We start from the raw sequence: 25,156 nt of genomic DNA on the forward strand, positions 1-25,156 counted from the left end.
AACACAGGCAATTCCATCTGTTTTTACAAGCACAGGCATAAACAGAAGGCAATTAAGTTTAAATCTCTGCATAGGTGAAAGTATTCTACTTACTTTTCAGATAGGACTGGGATGCACTTCCAGAAGCCTGCTCAGGTCCAGAGCGGGCTGCAGACAGGTCAAAAAGACTTTCTTTGCTTTTTAAAAATAAGTCTACTGTGTCTAGTTGGCGATTTTCCAAACCTGCCTGGACAAAGATGCAGTAGAACAGTGATACATGTGTTCTGGAAATGCAGATTGTACGTTTACTGCCAGCAGTTCTACTTCCTACTTGGTCACAAAGTATAAGTGCAGGAAAAAAGGTGAAATTTAAAGTGTGTGCACAGCACCTGTGGCCTGAAATAAGGGGGTGACCTGTCCAGAACCTGCCGTGCTCCTCTAACAGGCTTTGGAGAAATCCTACCCCTGTGTTCAGAGACAAAGTACTAATCCAGCACTTTATTACAGAGTTTGATCTGGCATATAAAGTACTCTGAGAATCAGGGCTTTGAATAAGCTTACAGCAACTGAAAATGGCTGTGACCCTTACCTCATCAATTCACTTTCCATCAGACCCTTCAATAAACCCAAAGAACCCTACCACATGCCTCCAGGTGAGCTCCCCCCTCCAAGCACAGTGGAAACACAGACTGGCAGTGCACCAATCCATGGTGTATACAGGCTGTTACAGAGTTCCAGGCTTCTGGAACAGCATTTTTTTAAAACAAGAATCTCTGCCATCTGAAAGTAGAAATACAGCACCAGAAAACTGCAGACACAAGGAGATTTGATTTGTGGCCTGGTACATGGCAGGTATTTTGCCACCTATTGTTAAGGGACACCAAGAGGCAGTTGGCAGCCTGAAGTTCTCCTCTTGGCTTAAAGGAGCAGTACAATGAAAACAAAAATCCAGTTCCAAGGATTTGCTTTAATAGTTGGCATTTTGTGAGAGGACAAAAGCTACTGCAGGAATCAACTGGCAAAAATACATTTGGGTCCAATTAGGGGGGAGTTTTCAGTGCTGCTTAGTTTAAAAATTCTTTTTTTTTTAATGTGTATTTACTTTATTGCTGGATTTCTTCTTTCAGGTTACTCATCTGGGTTACTTGGGGTTTTTACTGTTTGTTTAGTAACTAAACCACATTCTGCCTGTAGGTTGCTGAGGCATACTCTTAATTGGCTCTAAATCCACCACTGACATTGCTAAACCACACTCATTGCTTTAAGAAGTACTTTTGTTACCTGTAAGGCAGGAAAATGGATTTCTTTACCTCTAGTGCATGTATGGGAATTGAACACCGTTCCCATCCATTGAGGTGACAAACAGAATCTACAACTCCAGCGCTGCCATAGATCATCAATCTATTCAAAAACTCTTCTTGTGTTAAACCAAAGAGAACTAAGGAGAGACCGTGCTCTAAATGAAAGAACCAAACCACAATTAAAATACATAAACAAGCTGCAACACAGCAACATTTTGATCTACTGTCACAACAACACAAACGGCTCTGCCTGGATTTCACCTCAGCAAGGACACATCAGGAATTAGCCAGCAGCAGCCAGGCAAGAAGAGCACTACAAAAAGCCAAGAAAGCCTTTATCAGAAGCCAACACTGGAACGATTCTGTCAGCCCCCTCACCTGCCAGCAGCAGACACAACGGCACCTCTTCGCTGCAATCCACATAGACACTATTTTTGCCAAAGTGGTGATAGGTCACGTCTTGTAACTCAAAATCCCAGAGAGCAAGAGTCAATCCTTTGTCATTTGTTACTACTACAAACAGTGCTTTGACTCCAGTTACCAATTTACACTCCAGTTTCACCACTTCTTGGGGTGCTTCTCTGGGGATTCGTCTCCATTGCAGCCTCACACCATCACTCTGCACTGGTTTGGAAGGGGCCCAGGTAACAGCCCGTGGAACAAAAGCCAGCATCTTCTCAGAATTTTCATAGATTTCAGGATCATGGTCTTCAAGATGGGTAAAAAACTGATACCAAGGTAAATTCAAGTCATTTACCAAACCTGAAGAACCTGGTCCTCTTCTCCTTACTGTATCACGTAGTGAGGATAAGTGTGCCTTCCAGGACCTGGGGCAAAGAACGAAGTGACCTATAACACCAGCTGTTACTCCCAGAACAGCACAAACAAAGAATTTTTCTCTATTAAATACTATGTGGGTTAAAAATAAAAACTCTGTCACTATTGATTCAAACTCCAGATAACACCCTAACCAGTAATTACAGCCTGGGAGCTGCTCAATGACGTATGCAAAGCTCAGCCCTTTTCCTAACATCATCCTGAAATCCAAAAGATTGAAAGCAGAAAAAGCTGATTTCACTAGCCACAACTACAATTAAAAAAAAGAATCAGCAGTTTTACTAATCAGTTACCTAAAGGAGGCAAAACCCAGCCTGTGGGAGGAAGCACTGCGATCGTGTACCTGTCTGTGCGGAAGGGCGATGACAGCAGCTCCATGCTGTAGTCAGAACTGGCAAGGTCATCCTCATCAATTCCTTCTGGAGGCTTCACTGGAAGGTTTTCAGGGTCTCTCTTACAGAGCAAATGCCCAGGGAACTGTCTGTAAAGAAATAAATATCACATTTCACCTCCCTCCTAGATGAATTAAGATTATTTCTTTCTTTCATGTCTCAAATGGAATTTAAGAGAATGGGAGAGATCGAATGAGTTTTCTCTTGGACTAGTAACATCCATAAAAATACATCCAGGTAAGCCATCAAAACCTGATGATATCTAGGTTCCCATTTCCTTTGAGGTGGAAAACAGCTCTAAATTACAACCCAGTCCTAATTTATCGAGCAAAACCAGTAAAGCCATGCCAGAAGAGTTTAACAGGCCCATATACTCTACAGGATTTCTAAAAGGTGCCACCACTGGCACTTGACAACACTGAGAAAAAGTGTGAAGAATGATGAAGTTTTTCTATCTGCTAGTGACAGAGCATAAACTGGAGCAATAACTCATGAGCAGTCTTTAAACAAATAGGAAATTTCCACTCTACCACAGGGCCAGAACGCAAAATAAAAAGCTGACAGCGTTTCAACTAGCACAGGAGCAAGATTAGGGGCTTTTTAATGTCAGTTACACTGAAAACTTTCAAGCAGGAATTCTGCTGCACAGGTACCTGAAGTACTTGTTGAGATCCAGTGAGGTGGCATGGCTGGAAGAACTGATGACGACGGCAATGCTGAGGTCACGCGACACCTTCACGGCAGCGAGCGGGGACGGGATGCTGGGGCTCCTGTCCGGCCCCTCAGGCTGCCCCTGCCCCTGGCAGAGCACTAGGCTGACATGTGCTAGTTTCACACCATCCACAGAGTCAAACACATCTTCAAACAGTGTCAAAGGAAACAGCAAACAAGTGATGACACAGAAGGGGAGGGTGGTGATTTCTGCTCACCCTGGGGTCCAAGCCAGGCTCTGCACAGGCAAAGCATTTAGACCTGTTTGGTTTGCCACAGCGCTCTAAGCTGGGCTAGGAACAGAAGCTGTACAAACACCCAGCTTGTGCCACCTCAGAAGAGTGAGTTTCTATGTGGAAGTGAGCTGGGACAAATATATATTGACAGTTAGGTAATTAGGAGGGAAAAAATCACCTGACTTTATCACAATTTTTTACATACATGTCAGGAAAAACACTGACAAAGAGGTTAAAGTTGAGCAGCTTGTGAAACGGTGTGTGCCAGGTCTGAGCTCCTGTTCTTTAGGACACAGAAGACAGCTATCTGGTCTCCAAGCTGCCATTCCCAGCTTATCTGCAGATAATTTCTAAAGGCTTTAATTAAGAAAGGCTCCTGTCAGTAAGATGTAAGCCTGTTACACACAGATCCACATATCAAACTGCTCAAAACCATTACTCCAGCGTGAAACTGATCTCCTATGGCAGGTTAAGAAACATCTGAGAGATGACTGGGGTGTTCTTTACTAGAGTAACTAGTACCTCGTGACACGACCCCTTTATTGGCAGCAGCTTCAAAACTTGAGTTTCTTTCAAGAAACTTCTGCTTAACCCTGAGAGAAAAGTAAAACCAACTTAGTTCCTCCAGGTCACTTACACTGAGAGCTACCCTCTCCTGCAAAGGATACAGATCCAGCCAGAGCTGTCTAACAGAAACAGGATCCCCCTGCAGAAGTGTGTGTCTGTTATTCTGTCCACAACTTGCAGAGGCAAATCAAGGGTAAAGCAGTCACAGGTCTCCAGGGGCGAGTCTGGTCCAGGAAAGGTCAGATGCACAATGACACACTTGTTGAGCAGAAGGATGCATTTGTTGTTTTCAAAAGACAGTATCCTCAAAGAGGAAATTGAAGACAGACCTGTAAATGTAAAGGTACTTTAGGATTGCAGCTACCTGGTACATTTGATTTGTAAACATACCTCAAGAAAATCACAGCTCAACGTCACTGCCTCTGCTACCATCTTAATGAAAGTTGGGACTGGGGAGTATGGGGGGCTTGTTGTTTTAAATCTCACTTTCTGTGTCAGAAGCACTGACTTTAGAAGTTTCCTGGAACAGTGCAGGCTTTTTAGGTGGCCAAAACTGTCAAGAACACAAAAAAAAAATCATCCCAAAATACTATTTCAGTCAGCACTGAAAATAAAAGCTACAATCTTTGGAAATAAAAAAGGGAGACTGTTGAAGAACATGGAGAACACCAAAGGACTAGGTCCTGGGGGCATTCTAACTGCACACTACATTTGCTAATCTCTCGAGGTCCCTTCCAACCCCTATGATTCTATGATTCCATGAACATACAGTTAAACATGTAATTAGTCTTTGCAGGGTCAGTGAGGAGACTCTCTCTGCTGTCTTCCCATCAGTTCCAGTATTAAAGGGCAAGTTTGAGATAGCAGGGGTGTGTGAGTGTGTTTTATGGAAGTTTATTTTAACTCTTTGTTAGCCAGACACCTTATGCTACAACACTTTAATTCCCTCTAACAATGTTAAATGTCACTACTATTTCTCAAGTTCATTAATGCATTTCAAATATGGAATTCACACTGAAATTTACTCACTAATGTTTTTAACTCCAAGGAGCTTTTTAAGTGTATCTTCCTTACAACTGTGCAGGGAGAGCGGGTTGTATTTTCCATCTTCTACAGTGAATTCATAGACAAACAGTTCATGGCTTTTACCCAGAGCCAGTATTTTTGTCTTGCCAGCTTGCAGATCATCTTCTGTATTCTCCCACATGAAGCTGAAGATACAACATTCAGTGTGTTTATTGACCTTGTTCTCTGTCCACATTTCATACACAGACCTGGAAGCGTGCTAGGGATGGGCAGGACACTCTCATTATTTAATCTTTTGTAGTAAGGATTCAGCTGCCACCCCCTCTCTCCCTCCCCAGCACTAGAACATACTTCATCCCTAGCAGATCACCATGCAAGACAGCACTTGGGTAACCCCTACTTCTCTTCCCCTTTAGAATACAGGGCTTTTCTGTCCTTGTGTGTTTTTCCTTTGCTCATCCTTGCCACATGCACGTGAGGGACACTCTGCTTCAGGACTTGCTTTGGGAGGCACACCAGTGCTGTCAACTAGGCAGCAGAAGAGCACATTGCCCGTTTCTGAATGTTTGAGCCCCTGCTTCTCAGACTAAGAAACTCCTCAAGTATCTGTCATCACACCTACTCTGCTATGGAGAGGGAAGCAGGCAGAGAAAACAGCTGCAAGGCCACTCTGGGTGGTGCAGGAACGTGAGTCTAGAGCACCAGAAGGGCGCTGGTATCGCTTGACCCCGCAGGCGTTTGGCAACACAATGTGACTGTGGTTTTGACTCAGCATTAAAAGCTCCCAAAGCAGATTAAAAACATCCCGTGACTGCTGACTGTCAGGCACAGGAGCTGGCCCCGGACCGGCAAGAGAAGGAAGCCAAGCTGCCAGGGCACTATGAAATTTTAACCTGGCAATTCAACAAAACTGGGCACTTTTCCTTCCTTTCTTAAATCTGCTGTAACCAACTCACACCCGCAGCTACACAAACGAGCAGATACAAATCCCCAGCCCTTCCCGCAGCGGGATTTTAGGCAAAGACACGCTGCTTCAAGGCGGTCTGGAAAGCCCCCCCCCTCAGCCGCCGGCAGCTCTCGGGGCCTGGGCGGGCCTGCTCCCTCCGGGCAGCACCCCCAGCTCCGGGGTCCACCCAGCGCCCCTCACCAAAGCAAAGCGACGCCGGGGGTCCCTTCCCGGCCCCCTCCCTTCCCCTGCTCGTCCCCCTGCCACTTACTCAGCCCAGGCTCCCGGGAGGACGCTGCCCCGGGCCCGGCCGCCTCCGCCCGGCGCCAGGGACTCCAGGTAGATCCCACCAGGGACCAGGAGGCTGCCCAGAGCGTCCTGACCCCTGCTCAGCCGGACCCGGGCTGCGTCTCGCAGGGAGGCCCGCGCCTCCCCCGAGAAGGCCGCCAGCAGCACTCGCAGCTCCCGCTTTGCCCCCTCCATCTCCTCGGGGAGGGCCGCCACCCGCAGCCTAAGGGCCGCCCTCACCCAGCCCCGCCGCCATCTTGGATGCCGGACGGGGACAGCTCTTCCTTCCGGTCAGCTGACAGCGCCGGCCAAGCGCCGCGGCGGGACTACAGCTCCCAGCGGGCAGCGCAACCCAGGGCCGGCGGGCGGGGCCGCAATGCGCGCTGGGAGCTGTAGTCCGCGACCTGCCGCCCGCATCGCCCGGCGGACCCAAGGCAGGACACAGGCTCCGCGGGGGCGCGGTTCGGTGTTCATCGCGGCACTCGGGGCCGCGGTACTGCCCCGTTACCCCGCCGGCGGCTCTGGCTTGCAAAGGAACCCGCGGTGGCTCCTTCCACGTGCTCCTCTCGGAGCTGCCCGCGGGGGCACCGCGGGGTTCCCTGGGCTAGAGCCCGGCAGCGGCGCGGGCCAACCACAGGAGCGCGGCGACACCCCAGCCGCCTACACCCTCCGCCAGCGCCTCGCAGCGCGCCGGCCGTGCCCCTCCCTGCCCTGGGCGGGGCTTTATCGGCACCCCCCCCCCGCCCATAGGCCCGCGGCGCTGCGCTCCCGCCTCCGGGGCGGTGCCTCAGCAGCCCAGGCCCCGCCCCCAGAGCGGCTCCCCCTGGCCCCGCCCCGCGAGGAACTTCCCGCTGCCGGCGGCGGACGGTGGCTGCGAGGGGCCCGGCCCGCGCCTCCCATGGCGGAGCGGGAGGATGTCGTTGGTGCTGGGGCTGCTGTCGCACACGCTGAGCAGGGTGCTGCGGTACTCCGGGCTGCGTAGGGGCTGCCATGCCCCCCGGCGCCAGGCCATGGAGCAGGACAAGGCGCTCGAGGTTTACGGTGACTGTCGTGGGGCTTCGAGGGTCGATGGGGGGGGGGGAGTCGCTGGGGTGAGGGGCGGCTGCGGGGGGGCTGGCGCCGCGCCCTTGGGGTGCGGAGCGGGGGGAAGCCAGGCCCGGCCGGTGCCTGTGGGGCCGGGAGCTGTGTCCGCTGGCTGAGGCGGGGAGCGCTGTCGGGAAGAGGGGGGTGGAGGAGAGGGTCAGGAGGGGAGGGCGTGCGGTTTGGGCGAGACCCGGCATCGCTGCCGGGGTGCGGGGCGGGGAGAGCTGCCCCCCGGGTGCCCAGGAAGGGTGAGGGCCCGTCGGGGGTGCCTGCTCGCTTCCCCAGCCGCGCCGCCGGCCCCGGGCTGCGTCTGGGGTGGGCTGGGTGCCGCGACCTTGGGCTGGGGCGGCTGCCCCGGGCCCCGTTAGCATCCCGGGCAGGGCTGCGCCCGGACCCCGAGCCTGGGGCCGGGCCGGGGCGGTTACCTCTGACTTACCGACCTTGGTCTCTCCTCACCGGAGACCGAAGAGGAGCTGGACACACCTGGACAGGCGAGTAATTCCAGAAAGGGCAGCCAGCTAGCCCAGCAAAGCCGAGGCTGAGCTTTCCAGAGGTGAAGTCTCTCCAGATGTTGCTGAAGCGCTGCGTGTGGGACCTTGGAGGAGTCCAAAACTTTGTCAGGCTTCAAGGCACTGCTACTGTGTGGCAGTCAGGGGTAGTGTGAGGATTGAGTGCAGCACTGTGCATAGCTTTATCTAAAATAAATATATATATAAGGTACCATTTTAGCTTTGCAGAGCTAAAGCCTGTGAAAAACACCAATTTAAAAGCCCAGAGGCATCCATGAAGTACTGAAGAACTTCAGCCTTCCCCTTGCACCTTGGTGAGGGGATTGATTTCCTCTTGGGCCTTTTCACATAGAAAGAGGATGAAAGTTAAAAATAGGGGAAGAAGAGTGTCAGAAACTACAAGGAAATGTTTACATGAAGGTACTTGTGCTGTATGTATATGTGAAGCGATTTCTGGCCTGGCTGGGTGTCAGTTGGCTCAGGCTTTAAGCAGAAAGCGGTACCAGAGCCAGAACAATGGAACCAAGGGGAGATACTTTCTGTTGGCCTGACAAATGAGGCTGCTCATCTGTTTGCTGGCAAATGTACTAATAAAGCTAGACAGTTTGCTTGCTGCCATCATGATCCTTAATGTAATTGAAGGGACGGTTCTCAGCTCTTTGGGAAGGCAGAACAAACCTCCTCGTGACATCTGCTGTGTCTTCTTGGTTTGTAATTCAGCAGCATCCCATCCTTCTGGTGTGGGCAGAGAAGCAGAGACTGGGGGCTTCAGGATGGTTGGAGCAGTTGTCTGCTTCCCTGGAAGTCAGGGCATGGGGCTCAGTTCCCTCACTCCTCCCAAGGTTTGCTTTATGGTACGAGTGATGGCAGCTTCCTTTGGAAAGTGAGCGCTTCCCAGCCCTGCCGGAAGGATTACTCACTCCTGAGAACAATTTGTGTAGCCCTTGTGGGTGGGGGAGAGAAGGTGAGGTGAGTACCAAGGGCAAAAGCTTCTACCATGGTACCAACATGGTCTCTTCCTTGCTCATGGGTCAGGCACTTCAGGGTGTATCTCTGACTTCTCCAACGGATGGATGGAGTCTGGACAGACATGAGCTCCCGTTCTCCCCACTGGCTGCCAGCCTCCTGCCTGCCTGGCAGTGATGCCACGCTGTACTCTGCCTGGGATCCCTGCTGAGAGGTCGGCCCTGTCAGCTTAGTGGCAGGGAAGCAGCTTTGCAGCTCTCCAGGCTGGGTGGGTCGCTCTGTACCTGAAGATAGCCTGCAGTAATTGGCCGTACTGCAGGCTGGTGTCACGTTGGCTTCAGCCGTGCAGGTAGCTGTTGGGTAGGGCTACACTGACACCCAAATCACTACAGCTACCAAAAAATAGCTCCCTTTTTTGGGTGTTTGTTTTTTTTAAACTCCCTCTAGTTACATTATTTAAACCAGGAATGCTTGGACTTGTGTTTCTAAGAGGCAAATAACGGTATGAGGCAGAAAGGAGTGCGAGGTGACAGCTGGGAACTTCCTAGGTTTGGCCTTTGCTGAAAATTGGTGTTGCTGTGAGTTATGCCTTGTACATGGCACAGGCAGGAACAGGCTGGAGATCTCGTTGCCTTTCCTTCTGCCAACGCTACTCAGCAAACACTGAAATGCAGAGACTTGGGGTTTTTTCAGGCTCTTAGGAAATTTGCTGAATTCCCATGCTATTGTGTTCATTATTTTTGGTTTCCTATATACAGATACCGTAGCTTTTGAATAATAATAAAGCCTTTTGCTCTCTGGAAAAGCAATAACAAAAGTAATTCTGTTTCATGGTGTGATGGAATCTTCTTAAGCCAATCCAGAGCATGTTGCTTCTATAAAAGCAGCGCTGCTTATCGCTTTCTATACAGGTATGTTAAATCTGGGGATCAACTAGGTTTTACAAGCTAAGGAAGTGACCACTGATACAGGTAAATATGGATTAGGGCATTATTTGTCTATTGGCTTTCCTTGGGATGGCTTCAGAATCTTATCTGTGAGCCCCTGGCTGGGAAGTGGAGAGAGGAAAGTGAGAGAAGGAAATCTGATTTGTCTCATTAACGAGGTGAGGCTTTGAAAACCTGGAAAGGCAAGCAAACCTGCCTGAATTCCTGACTCTGTGTATGCTCCTGGGTAGGTGGATGCTATATGACCTGTGGCTCTGAAGGTAAGCCTTTGAATAATCATGCTTTCCAGAGCATGGTTTGGTTTCTTTTTATTCTGATGGGGTTGTAGAAATAACAGCAAGCTTAGAACTAGAATGTGAAAAATCTGTGCACAACAAATGCTTCAGTTTCCCAAGTTCCAAGCAACTCATGACGTAATGTATTGCTTCCATTCACACCTCTGCCTTTTCTGGAGAGGAGCAAAGTGATGCTGGGAAGGTGGTTTCTAATAAAAGTGCCTTTTCTTAAATTCAGGAAAGCTGCTTTATTATTGGTTACCTGTCTTCTGCTTCAGATATAATCCGTACTATCCGGGACCCGGAGAAACCTAATACTTTGGAAGAACTGGAAGTGGTAACAGAAAGCTGTGTTGAAGTACAGGAGATAGGTGAAGATGAATATCTGGTTATCATCAGGTTTACACCAACAGTACCTCATTGCTCTTTGGCCACTCTCATTGGTAAGATCTCCGTGTCATTAAATCAGTAACGATGAGCCTAAAGTTAATTTTAGGTTGTCTGAATAACATCAGTCTCAGCTAGAATTGCTCTGCCAGCAGTTTGACCAGGGATTTACTTGAGAACCCTACTAGTGATGCAAGGAAAGAAAACCCAGAAGAAATGGGTGGGGACACACACCCATCTGTTTTTATCATGTTAGGGAAACTCTCCAAAGAGAAGCTCTCAAATCTACTGGGATGTGGCACAGAATTCCTTCTTTAGATTTTCTTAATGATTTTAGTGGTGTTAAATAGAGAATTTTCCAGCTCTTAGAGGTTTAACTTTTGGTTTTTTAAATCTATAATTGTTTCCCTTCTCTTTCCCTTATCTTAGGGGCTCTGTTTCCACACATGTACAAAAACCCCCACATGCAACTCAAGAGTGCCAGAAATAGAGTTCTGGGCTGTTAGGAGTTTGAAAGCAATTGAGTTGAATGAGAATCTGCACTGGCTCAGTGTGCTTTTTTGTCCTCTTTCTTATCCATTTGTGGTGAGATGGCATCGGAAAGATCATCCCTGAGCTTTCTGAAATGGTTTGTTTCAGGGTGCCAAGGCTGGCAGCTCTTATTGTCACACACAAATAGAAGATTTCTCAGTCTATTTTGAAGATTTAAGGGAAAGTATGTCTTTAATAAAGAAGTACTTGTGTTTATGCCCAAGTGAACCTTTGCAGCTTTATGTGTGACGTATAGATCGTAAAGCACTAGCGTGCCGTACGCTAATAATTAATTTATAGCTTGACCCAGTTAGGAATGTCAGTGGGGTAAGGCTCAGCCCTGGGGATCGATGATCAACTCTTAAACTTTGTGCTGGTCGTGTTCTGGGCGCTGAAAAGCCAGCTGGGCCTTTGATCTCTGTTTGTGCAGTTGTTATCGGCACGGGGTGACCTCTGAAGCACCCTCCATCATGCTCCCCAGAGAAGGGTTAATGGGACCTCCTCGAGCCTTCCTTCTCTGTGCAGAGTGCTCCGAGCTGGTAGCTCTCTTAGGGAGTATTTTCTCCCCAAAGAAGCAGTATTAACCTGCTTTGGGAGGGGGGTTGGACTTGATGATCTCTTGAGGTCCCTTCCAACCCTTACAGCTCTGTGATGCTGCTGCCGTTACCCCTGGCTGTGCCCGAGGCCTGTGTGGTGGGGGGCCTTTGGGGGCCTGTGTGGTGGGGGGACGTTTGGGGGCCTGTGTGATGGGGTCTTTAGGGGCCTGTGTGGTGGGGGGCCTTTGGGGGCCTGTGTGGTGGGGGGACGTTTGGGGGCCTGTGTGATGGGGTCTTTAGGGGCCTGTGTGGTGGGGGGCCTTCGGGGGCCTGTGTGGTGGGGCCTTTGTGGGCTGTGTTGTAGGGCTTTGGGGGCCTGCGGTAGGCCTTCGGGGCCGTGGTACAGCTTCGTCCCTGCATAGCTCCCCACAGAGCAGCACCCAGGGAGCAGCAGTTGGGCTGTCCCCAAACTCCGATCCCACTCCCAAGGTGAAGCACAGCGTGCCTCTGCTCAGCCTGTGTCACACGTTGGTGACACGTCAGGAGCTTGAGTTGTCCCCAGGTCACCTCAGGCTTGTTCTGTTCTGCGAAGAACTAATGTTGGGTTTGGTGTTTTTAACAAACGTTAGAAAGCAAAACAAGACAAGCCTTTTCCTCAGTACAGCTGCAGCCACAGACACAACCAGAAGCTCTACCAAATATACCAGGGAAAGCTGGCAGCAGAGGAATGTGTCTGTATTTAGTGGTTCTGGGAGGTGTGTGGAGACCAGAGGCCTCCTAAGCGTGTCAGGCATGTACAAGCCTAACCCAGAAGCTACACCTGAAGGGTCAGACTACATGTTAGTTAGTCTGCTTTGTGGCTTGTGCTGCTCAGAATATGAAAGGAGAAGATTATACTGGTGGTTTTGATTATTAAACGTGGATTCTCTGAAAACACACCTCAAACCTCGAGTTTTACAAGCAAATCTCTCCTCTGTTTTGTTTAAACAGGCCTTTGTTTAAGAATAAAACTTCAGAGATGTTTGCCTTTTAGACATAAGGTAAGGTGTCTGTTCTGGAACTTGCTTTAAAGTCTGTGTACATGTGCCCATCTCTCTTTGAGGGTGTGTGCTGTGGGATCAAGTAACTCGTGAGCTGTGGTTAGGGATGGGGTGGCTTAAAGCTTGTCTGTGTGTGGCAGCATGGCATAGCACCTGGAGGGATCAGCACGTAACTGTGGTTCTTCCTTTCCTTTGCCAAAGGCCCTTTATTGCTGCACTTCTGGAATATGCTGCTTTTCAAGGGGTTTCCTCACCAGCTGTCATAGAATCATATTGAATCACAGAGTCCCCCGGGCTCTCACCGGATGGCAGAGAGGGTGTTCCCAAAATCAGTGTTACAAAGGTTCAAAGTCACACTCTTCCTTTAGGGAAAAGGAGTCTGGCCTTCTGCAATCTGTCTCAAGATATCTGAGCACTGTAAATAAAACATATGGATAGCTACTGGCTCTGCTGTACTGTTTGAGGCGTCAGAGGTGTCTCAGTGGACTGAGCCCCTGTGAGCAAGGAGCCCTGGAAGCTCTATCACCAGATAGAAACAGCTTATGGGAAGCTCTGCTATATTTGGTACATCTAGGAAGTAAAAACATCATAACAAGTTCATCAGAGTTTTGAAGAACTGCCCAGTTCCAAACTGGAACTGCGCTGAGGGCATCTCTGACCTGGGTCTTAGGAAGTGGTCTGTGATGCTGTGCGGTCCTGGCCCCAGCCATGCTGCTGTTGTGTAGGAAGCTTTATAGGAAGCAGGTTCCTGGAGCCTTAAAGAAGCTGCTGGTCATAGCAGAAACCAAGAGTAGACAAACATAGTCTTTTATAGACCTTTAGAAACTTGCCTGGAATAATTAAAGATATAAATTCACTAGCTTAGGTTTTCTGGTGTAGATATTTCTTGTTGTTTTGTTTCTGCTATCACTAGCTTCACCTTTCCAGTTGAACAGTGTAAAGTGAGACTGGGAATTAGGTAGGCAGTGATTTGTTGTGCTGGACACTGGTAAGAAACAGGATTGGTTCCGGTGAGATAAGAGGCACAGGATTTGTTTACTCGTTTGTGATTCTCATCCCTGAGCAGAACTTACCAGGAATATCTTACTGGGAATCTCTTCCTCAGGATGTCTTTTCAGGAGTGCTTACCTTGTGGAAGAGACACTAGTAGTTCTGGTGGCTTTTAAGGAACTCATCCCTGAATTGTGGTGTGCAGAGAGCTTGCTGGGAAGGCAGCGCCGGTTCTCTTTCCAGCAGCCTAAATGCAGTCACGTTTTCACAAGAGCAGTTGATACCCACGAGGAATGATGTCTCCATGGTTTTGAAGACAGATTATTGGGGCCTCTCAGCAGCAGGGGAGGAGGTTGTCTTGTGGTTATGTCGCAGGGAGGTCTGAGTTCAGCCCTTGTTGCTGATCCCCTTGTGTTGGAAGTCCACATTACACACGCTGTATGGGTGATGCCCATCCCTCTGTTCCAGTAAGGAATATATTCAGCTGTTGATGTTTGCATCTAACATTGATGCTCTCTCTCCTCTAGCTGGAAATCTACATATCCGAAGGTACACATACCACTGAAGAAGATAGTAAGTAGAGCTTACAAGTGGCTGCAGCTTTATGCTGTGTGTGTGCTCTTTCATTCCCCTGCCTTGCTGTCCCTTTCAGAAATGGAAACACCACTAAAGCTTTGCAGTGAAACCCATGGTTGAGGCTGTTTCAAGCCTGCCCTGGTGCTGTGAACACAGGCTGCTGCTTGGTTTGTTCTCTTAAGCAAACAAATCCCTCTGCAGTTCTTGCAGGTGTTGTGTTTAGAACAAAAGGAGTTTCAGCTGCTGTGCTGCTGAATAGTCAACATAAAGAACTGCCTGGCTGGTTGATCTTCCTATCTAAGCATCTTCATAACAAAAATACAAGTTTCTTGGTCAGTTTTTAAAACAAAACTTGTGGGACATCAATATCCCCCCAGAGCTGTAGCCAGGTGCTGGCTTAAACAGCTCCAAGGCCATTGTGCAGGCAGCTCCCTGGCTTTTTCATCCCTCAGCTTGAGCTGGCTTCGTGAGGGGAAAATCAGTTCTGATTAAATCAGTAGAAACTCCACCTGGAGAGCCTGGATACTGATTTGTCATGAATTTCACTCTTGAAGACGTGTCATTAGCACGTTTGCCAGTCTCTTCCTAACCTAGAAACCTAGCAGAGTGTTGGGCTTCTGAAGGGTGGGTTTCGTTGTGCCTGAGCTTTCCCCTGCTTTCTTCCCAATTCCCATTGATCCTCTGGCCTTTGGCTGCTGGCTCCTGAACACCCTCATGTTCTTCTTGCCCTGTCGTGTCCCACATGTGTGGCTGGCATGATGTTATTCTGGGCCAAGCCACTTGAGTGTGCCATGCAGTGCTGTATGGGCTGCTGCACCCATTCTGAGCTGGGATGTTGGGCAGGTAACATCTTCCACATAAAAAGGACACTGAAAAGAACAATGATGACATGTCCTGTTGCTGTACAGCTGCCCTCTGATTCTCAGAGCTGGCCATTCGCTGGGTTCCAGAGTTCTTTGCTGCACTGGGATGTCTTGTGTTTGCCACGTTACTGACATGAGGTGTGTAAAGTACCCTTGTGACCTACCTCTGACTCCACTTCTCATGTCATGTTTTGCAGTCAACAAGCAGATCAACGACAAGGAGAGAGTAGCAGCTGCGATGGAGAATCCAAACTTGCGTGAGATTGTGGAGCAGTGTGTGGCAGAGCCTGACTAGTAGCTATAATACCCACAGAGTTACCATTTTGATACATTTCTTAAAATATCTTTGTTTAAAAAAAAGGAAAATAATAATAACCAAGGCCTTGAGTTTAATACTTGAGTTCTTTTTATCTTCCACATTTTTTTAAAAGAAATTGTTTATAAGATAGATTTAAATTATGACAAATTAGCCTCTAAAATCAAGTGAAGTGTATAGTGTTAAGAGTTTGTAATTTCTGGTGTCCAGAGGAATATTTTATGATTGAAAACAAAACAACCCATATGTGTTGCCTTCTGACAGACATTGTGATACAGATTCAGTTTTGCAAGTGAAATTTCTACATCGTTTCAATCACTGCGCTGTAAAAATAAACCCGATTCTTGTACTGAAACGCTGCTCTCAGAGTTCAGACCTTTCTTCCCCTGCCTCAAGCTTAAAGTTTGGGTATCTGTTAGAGAAGGAAATGCTTCATTCAACTTCTCTCCATTGTTGATAAATGTGTTAAAGCTGAAATGAATTGGGAAAGAGGATTTGGAACCAAGGGACCGGAGTGGAACAAGGTAGTCTCTTACTGGGAAGTATTTGGTTTTTTCCTCTGTAAGTCCACGTTTCTGACTCTGCAGGTTTTGCTTTATAATTATGCTGGAGGTAAAGTTTTCCTGTGGCCAAGATCTTGTTGGTTTGTTCCTGCTTTTTCTTGTGACTTGGCTGCACATGGAAGCAAGAGAATCCCACCGCCCTTCATCCCTCTAGTCTGCCCCCCCACCCGGTCCTCCTTCTGCTGCTCCCTCACTAGTCCTGTCTGGGGAGAGTCTGGCTGGCTGCCCTGTGTTTTCCCACTGCAGAACTTCCCTGGGATTGCTTTCCCTTGCAGCTGTGGGTTTGACTGTGGATTTGCCTTTCCCTGAAGGCTGGATGTCGCTCAGCTGCCCTGCCAGCGATGCCGGGTGTCAGCCAGCAGCCACAGGAGCACCCCAGAGGTAAATGTGTGCAGGGGGAAGGCTGGTGCCACCCATCTCGCACCCCACAGCATCCACAAGCTCTTCCTGTACCCCAGGGGTGTGTTGTATGATCAGTGCAGAGCAGTTACCCCCAGTAGTGGATGTGGAGAGCTGTTCCTCTGTGGAGCGAGGATGGCTCCACTGGGCTTGTGTTCGGTTAAATGGTTGAGAGACTCTTGGGATTCAGTGCAAACATCTGTTGGGATGGGGGGGTTTGTAACTCTTTTCATGAGGAGCCAGAGGAAGAGGAGGCTCTCCTGGAGGCAGGGCAGCTGCCTGGGCTGCAGCAGGGCTGCACATCATGAGCAGCGGGGTAACTTTCCTCTCTGTACATCAGTGTACTGACCTATGTCCCAGCTGGGCCAACAAAGTGCCTCATCTCCCTACTGTCAGTGCCAAAAAAGGGTGGGGGGTTGGACAATAATCCCCTTTTCCCCTACGACACTGCACATCTGCTGAGCTGTCAGTTCCAGGGTATCTGTGGAAAATCCTTCATTTCAGTGACTTGGCTTCAGTTCAGTTTTACTCATATTTCAAAAGCCTCTGTGCCCCTGTTGCTCCCTTTGGATTGAGCTCAAGGGAAGTGGCCCTAAGCAGCACTTTCTACAGATGCCTCTGTGAGGTGCAGTTAGATCTAAGTGTAAATGGCCACAACAGGATTCAGCGGAACGGGAGGGGAATTGGTTGCTTGATGTTTGCATGGGAAACCAGAAACTTGGCAGTTTCCAAGATAACTGAAGAACTTATGGTCCTCCCCCTTTTCTTTAACATCCTACTTTGAGCAAAACCTAAACCTAAGCCTAAAACTTCAGACTCCTGCTGGAATGGTCTGTGTCCTAAAAGATGCGTTTTGCAAGGCGCTCTGTGGGTTTAGGAAGTTTTTTTCAGCTGGGAAAACTCATCAGATGGGAAGTACTTCTGCAAAGTCGTGTCTTTTGGATGAAATGCTGGTGGGGATGTTTCCTGATGGTGAGCTCCCCAGTTTGGCTGTGCTGTGCCATTAAAACTGATGTTTCAAACAAGAGAGAGGTTTTTCTTCACCACTGTTTGCTCTTTAATGAGCCAGCAATGTGGTAACCACTGCTAATGACAGGTCAGTAATTGCCATTAGCTGCTATGGGGAAAGGATTTACTCTGAGGAGCTGTTCTCATCATCAGCCAGAGCTCCTAATGCAGCTTCTGCTCCAGGATGTGCTGTGGCACTGGTTCGGTTCGTTTATGGCTCTGTACAACGTCACGTATGGTGCCCAAACCAGCTCTAAGGTGCTGCCTGCAGCTCTGCACTGAGTCCATTCTAAAGGCTTCATACAGAGGAGTTTCTGTTCCCCTTTTAAAATGAAATCTCAAACGACTTTGGTGAAGTAGAAGCCGTCTGTCCTTTTTATTTCCTTTCCAAAAGGAGGAATTAAAGCAAAGGCGCTTTTAACTGTTACTGGTTCCGGAGCCAGGGCAGTGAGCAAAGCTGTAGGCAGTGTTCTGGAAGTGTCTTCCCACGAGAGGGAGCACTGAGAAAAGATCTCAGAACCCCGGATTGGTGTGGGTGGGCACGGTGCTCATCCCCCTCAGTGCTCCCAAAGCCCCATCCAACCCAGCCTTGAACCCTGCCAGGGATTTCAGGGCAGCCCCAGCTTCTCTGGGCACCCTGTGCCAGGGCCTCCCCCCTCCCTGGGAAGGATTTCTGCCTCCCAGCCCCTCTCCATCATCCTCCTGCAGCTGAAGGACATTCCCCTGAGCCTGGGCCTCCCTGCCCTGGGCACCAGCCCCTCTCCAGCTCTCCTGGAGGGCCAGGAAGGGGCTCAGAGCTCTCCCCAGCAGCAGCCTTCTCTTCTCTGGGCTGAGCCAGCCCAGCTTTCCCAGCCTGGCTCCAGAGCTGAAGGGCTCTAGCCCCACATCATCCCCGTGGCTCCTCAGGACTCACTCTCTGTGTTTTGGAGCTTTCAAAAAGCCTGTGCTCCTGTCCCTTCTTTTTATTTTCCACTTTTCATTCCTTAGGATGAACTCTCTTCCCCTCAGAGGGAAGCCTCACACACCCACCAGTCTCCAACCCAGGCCCTGGCCTGGTGCCGACATGGCGGATGCCTCAGAGCATACCGGCTCCCAGTGAGGGGGAGCATAACCACAGCTCAGGGGCAGTTATTGTGTCTTTGCTCTTTGTAGGCTGCTTAACAATGGCCCAAGATGTAAATATTTGGGGGGCAAAGATAATTTCCTTTATCAGGGTGCAGGTTGTGCGGGTATAAAGCCGCCGTTGCTGACTGGGGAGCTGTCCCTCAGAGTTGCCCCTTTATCTGCTAATCCCACATTGTACATTTTTTGCCTTTACACAGAAACTTTCTCAGAAACTTTTATCCCCTGAGAAAACGTATTTCTTACCACCAGACATCCCAAAATACCACTTAGGTGCCTGTTTTCTCTTTGTCTCTTGCCGTAGCAAAGCTCCCCAGTCAATGTGGTGTGCTGGTACTCTGGGAACTGGTGGGAGGCAGCAGTTTTCAGGAATGAGACTCAAGAGAAGAAGAAAAGCCCTGAGCCCTCTGAGATACATTTGGGAATCCGAGGCTTGAGGTTGGATCTGGATTTGTATCACCCAAATGCCAGCAGTTCTCTGTGGTACCATATGCTGCTGGTGTAAGTTTGTCTCCATTTGATGTCTAATAGCAGGGTGGTGTTGGGAGCTGTTGGGATGTGGGGGGGTCTCCTCCTGCTGCTGCTCTTTGGGTGGGTTTGATGGGCTGTGGCAGAGTGTCGAAGTGGTGGTGATGGGCAGGGTAGAGTTTGATCGGTTATTCTAACCAAGCCTTTCTTTTAAAATCTTTCTGATTTCTTTAGCATCATTTTTAAATGTTGTTAGGATAAGGAATGCAAACAGAATGGTTTGCTTTGGTTGGCATTTATTAGAGTATTTCTTGTCCTGGGTGGATCTGGATGAGAAAGCTCCCTTAAGCATTGTGCTGGGATGCCTTTAAAACAGCAGTCTGTGTCCTGCTGTAGGAGGTTATAAGCAAAGGGATTTTCTTTTCCACTTGATAATGTTTGGGGGGGTTTAAAGCAAGAAAGTGACTATTTCTGAGCTCAACATGGCGTTTTCATGACATTCCCACGAGCTGTTGCAGCTTCTTCCTGACGGATCTCCTCCTGAGAGCCCACAGAGGCATCTCATGCCACCTCCCCCCCATCACCACATAACCGAGTGTCCCTTTGCATTAATACTATTTTGCATATACAATAAGGACAAACAACTGCAGAGGGCACCAGCAAGCCACAGAGCGGTCTTACAACGGGGAACTGGGTGAGGAGCATCCCTGTCCTGAGCTCTGGCTGCTCTCCTGGTCTGTGCCTCGAGTCGCCATCTAGCACCAGGTCCGTGTGCTGGAGCCCACCCCTCGCTTTCCCCCTCCTGTCTTCTCCCGCTTCCCTTCCCAGTGGAACATCTCGCTGCCGGGACAGGCTGGAGCACGTGCTGGCTGTGCCGGGATTCGGCACCCCGACGCTGTCAATGGATGATGGCTGTTCCCCTGCCCGAGCCCCTGAGCAGCCGACAGCCATAAAACCCTGAGAGAGACAAACCAAAGCTCTGCCCCTCAGGGCTGTGCCTGTGCCCCCCTCCTGTGGGGTAAATAAAACCACCTCTGGATCCTGCCAGGAGCTGCCCTGACAGATGTGGTGGGCTGCACCCCCATCCCTCCTCCCACCAGTGGGACCGCATCCCTCACCAGTCCTTGCAGCTGATGGACTGGTGACTCCTCTGGGTCTTTAAGGGTTAAAATGCTCCAGCTGAGATCATCTGCTCTGGACAGAAGTGCTGGGGCCAGGTGGGAGCCTGCAGACTGCAGGTGCTCTGCCAGGGTCACCCAAGAGCCATGGAAGCGGTTGGAGGGTTATTGTTAACAAGAGGCACAAACAACCTCCTCTGTGAAAAGCCTGCTGCTTCCCAGTCAAGGAGCTCTCGGTTCCTTCCTGTCTCCAGCTCTGGAAAGGGCTGGAGGTGTCAGAGGGAGGCACAATGTCTGATGTCTGCCCAAGCCTCTGGTTCCTCTTGAGTGGCTCTCAGGAGATTCCAAGGAATAAACGGAAGCAAAGAAAGGCTGGAGCTGTGGGTTACAGCCCTGACACATCCCTGACGCAGCTTTTCCTGCATTGCTGCAAACAGGAGAGCCACAAAGTGTTGGCAAGCACCATCCTGCTGCTGCTTGCTGGGACGCTGCCACCATCACCCACCATTTCCCTATCACCCACCATCTCCCCATCACCCACGTCCCCATCACCCAGCTGAGGTGGCTGCTGGATGCTCCCGTTTTGTCCTTTCCCTGCAGCACAGCCCCATCCAACACAGGGCCAGGGACGACCCTTCCAACCATCAGCAGTGCTGATGCCAGCACCAAGGACTGGCCCTGGCCCTGCAGCCTCTTCCCAGGCCCAGCCTGAGGACACCAGGACTGTCGGCCTGTCCCCAGAGCTCCAGTGTCAGCGGGTCCCCGTCCCATTTGTCTTTCTGAGTCTTCCCTTGCCTGGGGAAGCTCCTGGTGGAGCTGGCTGAGCTCAGCACGAGTTTCCAACAAAGAGCATCCACAAGCTGCTTCCTATGACTAAGCTGTGCTGACAGACAAGACCTTGGGCTCAGCTTCTTTTCAAAGGCCTCCTTATTTTAGTAACACCTAATAGCCCAGCTGGGCACTTACCCTTCCAGACCTCTCCTGTCCCACCGTCACCAGACAGGGACAAGCCTTGCCCAGACAGCCCAAAGCACTGGGGTGAGTAATGATGTGCAACACCACACGTGAGCCTTCCTGACACCCCGTGCTGGCAGTGCTCACAGCGAGGGGGCTTCCTGAGTATACACTATGTGTGGGCACATATACATACCTCTGTGGGTATATATATATTTACCTCTGTAGGTATATATACATACTTCTATAGGTGTATATATGTACCTCTGTAGGTGTGTGTGCAGAGATGGGGCTGAGCTCCTGCCAAGGAAGGTGCAGTCCACACCGTGCACCCAAAATGACTTCTTAATGGCACAAAATTTTAAAGAAAATGCACTTGTAAGAGGAGATGGAGTTCTGGTACATGTTGCTGTTGTCATTAAGCTTGCCTGGATCTGTATAAATGTATGTTCCAGCCTTAAAACCTGTCCCTCAGCTCCAGTTAACCCAGTGCAGATGTCCAGCTGGTGCTGGGAGGGAGGTGACTGGGCTGCAAGAACAAAATTCCCTGTGGCCTCCAACAGCTTCGCAGGGAAACCAACTGTTTTTCACTTGGGCCAAGTAAAATGGAGCGGCCAAAGGTCGGGGAGACTCTGCTCCCCCCCCCCCATTGCTACGGCTCACAATGAGCAGGACCCCCTTTGCTGAGTACCAAATGAAGCCTGTGAGTCTCGCAGCGCTGATCCTCAATGGGGGCTTTGGGAAGTAATGAACCAGGAGTCCCTCACCATGACAAAGTGAGCGTGCCCCGGTCACGGCGCATCCTGTGCCCTGCGGAGAAGCACAGCGGTGTGGGGTGTTCTGCCATGGCCGGGGGTCTCCGGGAGGCTCAGGGCAAGGGGGAGGCTCTGCCTTTCGACCTGTGACTCACCAGAGGACTGCCAGCACTTACCATCAGCCCAGCTCCTGCTGCAACGGCCTTAAATCATCTTCAGATGCAAACGGATGGCCCCTTGCTGCCACTCACAACCGGCAGCTGCCAGCACCTAAACTGCCTCCACTTCACTGTTCCCAGTGAAGAAACCCTCGAAATTCCCCAAAGGGAAGAGAAAAGCTGAGCCCCTCTCACGTCCTTCAGCACTGTTTAATTTAACACTCCTGTGCTGCAGCCCTGAAGCCCCAACATCCCTTATAAACCCGGGAGCACAGCAAGCGCACAGGACGGGCAGTGCGAGGGAGATCAGGACTGAACACGGGCTCTTGAAGCCTAAAGACTTACACCATGTGGGAAAAAGGAGTAAAACACAGCCAGTGAAATCATGGCTTGTGCTGTACATACCAATTACCCACGAGAGCATCTCTTGTTCTGGCCAGAACCCTGCTCCCAGCAGCACAGGAGAAGAAACAAAGCGCCGTGGGCTGCGTTCTCTGTTCAATGCCAGGAGGATCGCCTTCACCATCTCCCAGTTTTATCAGGCATCCTCTATCCCCTGAAGAGTAATACAGAAAGGAATCCCTACCCAAATGCTCTTCTCCCTCCTCTGGGGACCAGTCTAACAGCAAATCCTCCCTAAGACAGGGAGGGATTAATGCAGCACCCCAGGACCGGGCAGGAAGGGCTGCGCTGGCTGAATGCTGCTCCTCCTACAATATTTTATATTCTAGTTAAAAGAATCAACTACCCTTAACAGAGGTGAATCTATATAAGCAGGAAAAGAAGATTTTTAGCCTGTAACAACAGAAAGTACCTTAACCAGCTGCTGAACTGCTACGCCATAGCTGCATCCCAGGACCTGGAGGGCTAAGCACGTTGCTGTTCTGGAGAAGGGATGCAATGAAGGGGATGCTGCAGCCTGAGCAGGTTTCCTGCTCCTTCACAAGTACATGCATGGGAATGCACTGTTGGATTCCAAAGCTGATGCATCATTTCACTTGTGCCTCAGTGTCCCTGAGCATCAGGGTGATACAGGCAGTGGCTCTGGCAGAGAAAGCCAGCAGCAGGGGACAAGGGCATGGAGCCTCAGCACACCCTGCGAGCCCAGTACCCAGGGTGGTATCTGAAGCCAACGCTCCGTTCCCCTGCCCGATCTCTGTTTCTCCAATCACTGCTCTTCAGCTTCAGTGCGTAAACATTTTAATGAGAATTACAGAAATGGGCTGCCGGCTTCAAGTCCCTTAGGAAAAAAAAACAACACCCCACCCCCCCCCAAACCCTAATCGGAGCGGTCGGCCGTGCTGCTGGCACGCTGAGGCTCGCTTCTTACCTATACAAATAATAACAAAAGTCAGGAGCGTCGTGCTGGCCTGCCAACACCACCCAGAGGCTGAAAACATCGAATGATAGCACCAAAAGCATTTCTGTGAGGTCTCCCCCCGAATTATTGCTGCTTCCCATCTCCCCTTCCCCAAAGTGTTCCCCACTGGTGATCCCAACAGAGGGTCCTGGCTGCGCCAGCATCTCCCACGGGACCAGCAGGACCCGCACCCCCCAGCCCAGGCCAGGCTGCCTCTTCCAGACCCATGGTTTGAGCACCGTTAGAGTGTAGCACAAATAAAAGAAATCAAGCCCTCCCCGTGTTTCCAGAGAGCACCGGGCGGCACCATCCGGCACTGCCATGGGACCAGGCTGAGCTGCGAGTCCTGGCTGTGCCCCTTCTCAGCAGTGCTGCTCCAGGAGCTGCCGGGGTCCCGGTGCTTCTTGCCCTCGGGGATGGTCCTGTCACCTTCTGGATGCCCGCTCGTCCCCACGGTCCCGGTCGGGTGCCATGCGGTGCCCGTGCTGGCGGCAGCTTCGGCAGCACTGGAGGTGGACAGTGGGGAGGTGGCACCTTCCCAGGACCCGCAGGGTCTGGCAGAAGCCGAAGGTCAGGCGGTCACGCTCACAGACAAAGCCTGGAGGGGAGGGGAGAGAGCAAGGGCGGCGTTACTGCCGGTGTGACGCTGGCGTGGTCGCTGGGTGGCTGGGGAGAAGGCTGGTGTGAGGTCGGCAGAGACCCCAGCGATGCAGAGCCCACCCTCAGCAAGGCACCGTGCACCCTCGGCACCCCTCGCTGCCAGCAGAAGGAACTCCTCTGCTCCTGCCCACAGCTCTGCAGTACCAACCCAGGGTAGAGAAACCATGTGGGGGAGTGGGGCTGAGCCCAGGGCTCGCTCCCTGGGGAGGAGGATCCATGCTGGAGGCCTGGGAGAAGTGACAAACCTCCCGGGTGTGATGTTCCCCAACTCCCCAGACCTTCCCCGCAGTGCCAGCAGAGGTTCAGGTTATTTCGGGATGCCCCCTCCCCTCCCCTGGTTGGCTTCCTGCGGGTGTCTTGCAAACCCCCAACCACCATCGGTGTTGCTTTGAGGACAGACTTCGTTCTGCGCCCTGGTGCCAGCACCCAGCCCTGCTGCAGGGGCTGCACCCAGGCCAGTCACCCCCAGCCTGAGCAAACTGGAGGTCACAAATCCCTCTTGTGGGCCAGGAATGCCATCAGGCCTTCGGGCCAGTGCTGCCCTGCGCCGGCAGCAGAGCCAGTGGAGCCCAGCCCACTGTCCACAGCCCCTCACCATCTGTCCTCAGCTTTGCTCAGGGAAAGGCTGCTGCCCCGATTCCCACGGGGACGAGCTGACCCACAGTGGTTAATGCAAAGGATGCAGCAGATGCAGGACAGAGACTTTTCCCCCAGTTTGGAATTTCAATCACAGCCCTCACAGCGCCCTCAGCCCACCAGTAAGGAGGTCACTACGCTGATCTAAAATTTATTTTCTATTTCAGTGAGGTATTTCCTCTCTTCCTCCAGAGCAACAGCTATTTCTGCCCAGCAACAGCGTCTCCGTGCCCCCAACACACCACATAACACAGAAGCTGCTGTCTGACCCAAGAGCTGGATTGTGGAATTGCACAATTCCAGCCTGGCGTGGGTGGGCAGGGCGCTCACTTCCCCCAGTGCAGTGACACCCTCTCAGTCCAGGGTGCCCCAAGCCCCATCCAACCTGGTCTTGAACCCTGCCAGGGGTTCCAGGGCAGCCCCAGCTTCTCTGGGCACCCTGTGCCAGGGTTTCTCCCTTTCTCAGGAAGGATTTATAAACACACACTGCTTTGAGGTGCTGGTTTTGGAAGCAACATTGAGTCGGAGAGATGGAGAACACAGCCATGGCTCCTGTCCGGCTGGCATGCTGGGGAGGGGGTCAGTTAATCACTGCCCAGAGCAAGGGGTAATGCTGTAAAACCCCCATGGCGTTCAGGGGTGGCTGGGAATGT

At 50.8% G+C, this 25,156-nt stretch overlaps 3 protein-coding genes across 3 annotated transcripts in view; 1 reads left to right on the forward strand and 2 right to left on the reverse strand.

Moving 5' to 3' along the window:
• The window catches only part of SPG11 (SPG11 vesicle trafficking associated, spatacsin), a gene marked incomplete at its 5' end in the record, with an annotated part of 33,562 nt that extends 27,084 nt beyond the window's left edge, over positions 1–6,478 (reverse strand). Inside the window, 8 exons of the mRNA XM_084267857.1 lie at positions 94–226; positions 1,290–1,435; positions 1,659–2,107; positions 2,461–2,598; positions 3,163–3,367; positions 4,125–4,352; positions 5,053–5,234; positions 6,267–6,478. Of these exons, the coding sequence (XP_084123983.1) occupies positions 94–226; positions 1,290–1,435; positions 1,659–2,107; positions 2,461–2,598; positions 3,163–3,367; positions 4,125–4,352; positions 5,053–5,234; positions 6,267–6,478 (1,693 nt within the window). The remainder of the gene's footprint in view (positions 1–93; positions 227–1,289; positions 1,436–1,658; positions 2,108–2,460; positions 2,599–3,162; positions 3,368–4,124; positions 4,353–5,052; positions 5,235–6,266) is intronic.
• A 669-nt stretch (positions 6,479–7,147) lies between these two features.
• Positions 7,148–15,651, forward strand: CIAO2A (cytosolic iron-sulfur assembly component 2A). The gene is made up of 5 exons (XM_084268071.1): positions 7,148–7,324; positions 10,342–10,506; positions 12,508–12,557; positions 14,075–14,120; positions 15,184–15,651. The coding sequence occupies exons 1-5, from the start codon at positions 7,198–7,200 to the stop codon at positions 15,279–15,281; spliced, it is 486 nt and encodes a 161-aa protein (XP_084124197.1). The 5' UTR covers positions 7,148–7,197; the 3' UTR covers positions 15,282–15,651.
• A 7,391-nt stretch (positions 15,652–23,042) lies between these two features.
• The window catches only part of ADAMTS7 (ADAM metallopeptidase with thrombospondin type 1 motif 7), a 42,196-nt gene continuing 40,082 nt past the window's right edge, over positions 23,043–25,156 (reverse strand). Inside the window, exon 24 of the mRNA XM_084267858.1 lies at positions 23,043–23,805. Within this exon, the coding sequence (XP_084123984.1) occupies positions 23,633–23,805 (173 nt within the window). The 3' untranslated portion in view covers positions 23,043–23,632. The remainder of the gene's footprint in view (positions 23,806–25,156) is intronic.

Source organism: Gallinula chloropus, assembly GCF_964237585.1.
Source record: "Gallinula chloropus genome assembly, chromosome: 9".
In the NCBI taxonomy this organism is placed as follows: Eukaryota; Metazoa; Chordata; class Aves; order Gruiformes; family Rallidae; genus Gallinula; species Gallinula chloropus.

Excerpts from the sequence above, each read along its gene's own strand:
- CIAO2A (XM_084268071.1), top strand. The coding sequence starts at position 7,198 with ATGTCGTTGGTGCTGGGGCTGCTGTCGCACACGCTGAGCAGGGTGCTG. Across the intron at positions 7,325-10,341 it reads CAAGGCGCTCGAGGTTTACG|ATATAATCCGTACTATCCGG; the intron begins GTGACTGTCGTG and ends CTTCTGCTTCAG. Across the intron at positions 12,558-14,074 it reads GTTTGCCTTTTAGACATAAG|CTGGAAATCTACATATCCGA; the intron begins GTAAGGTGTCTG and ends TCTCTCCTCTAG.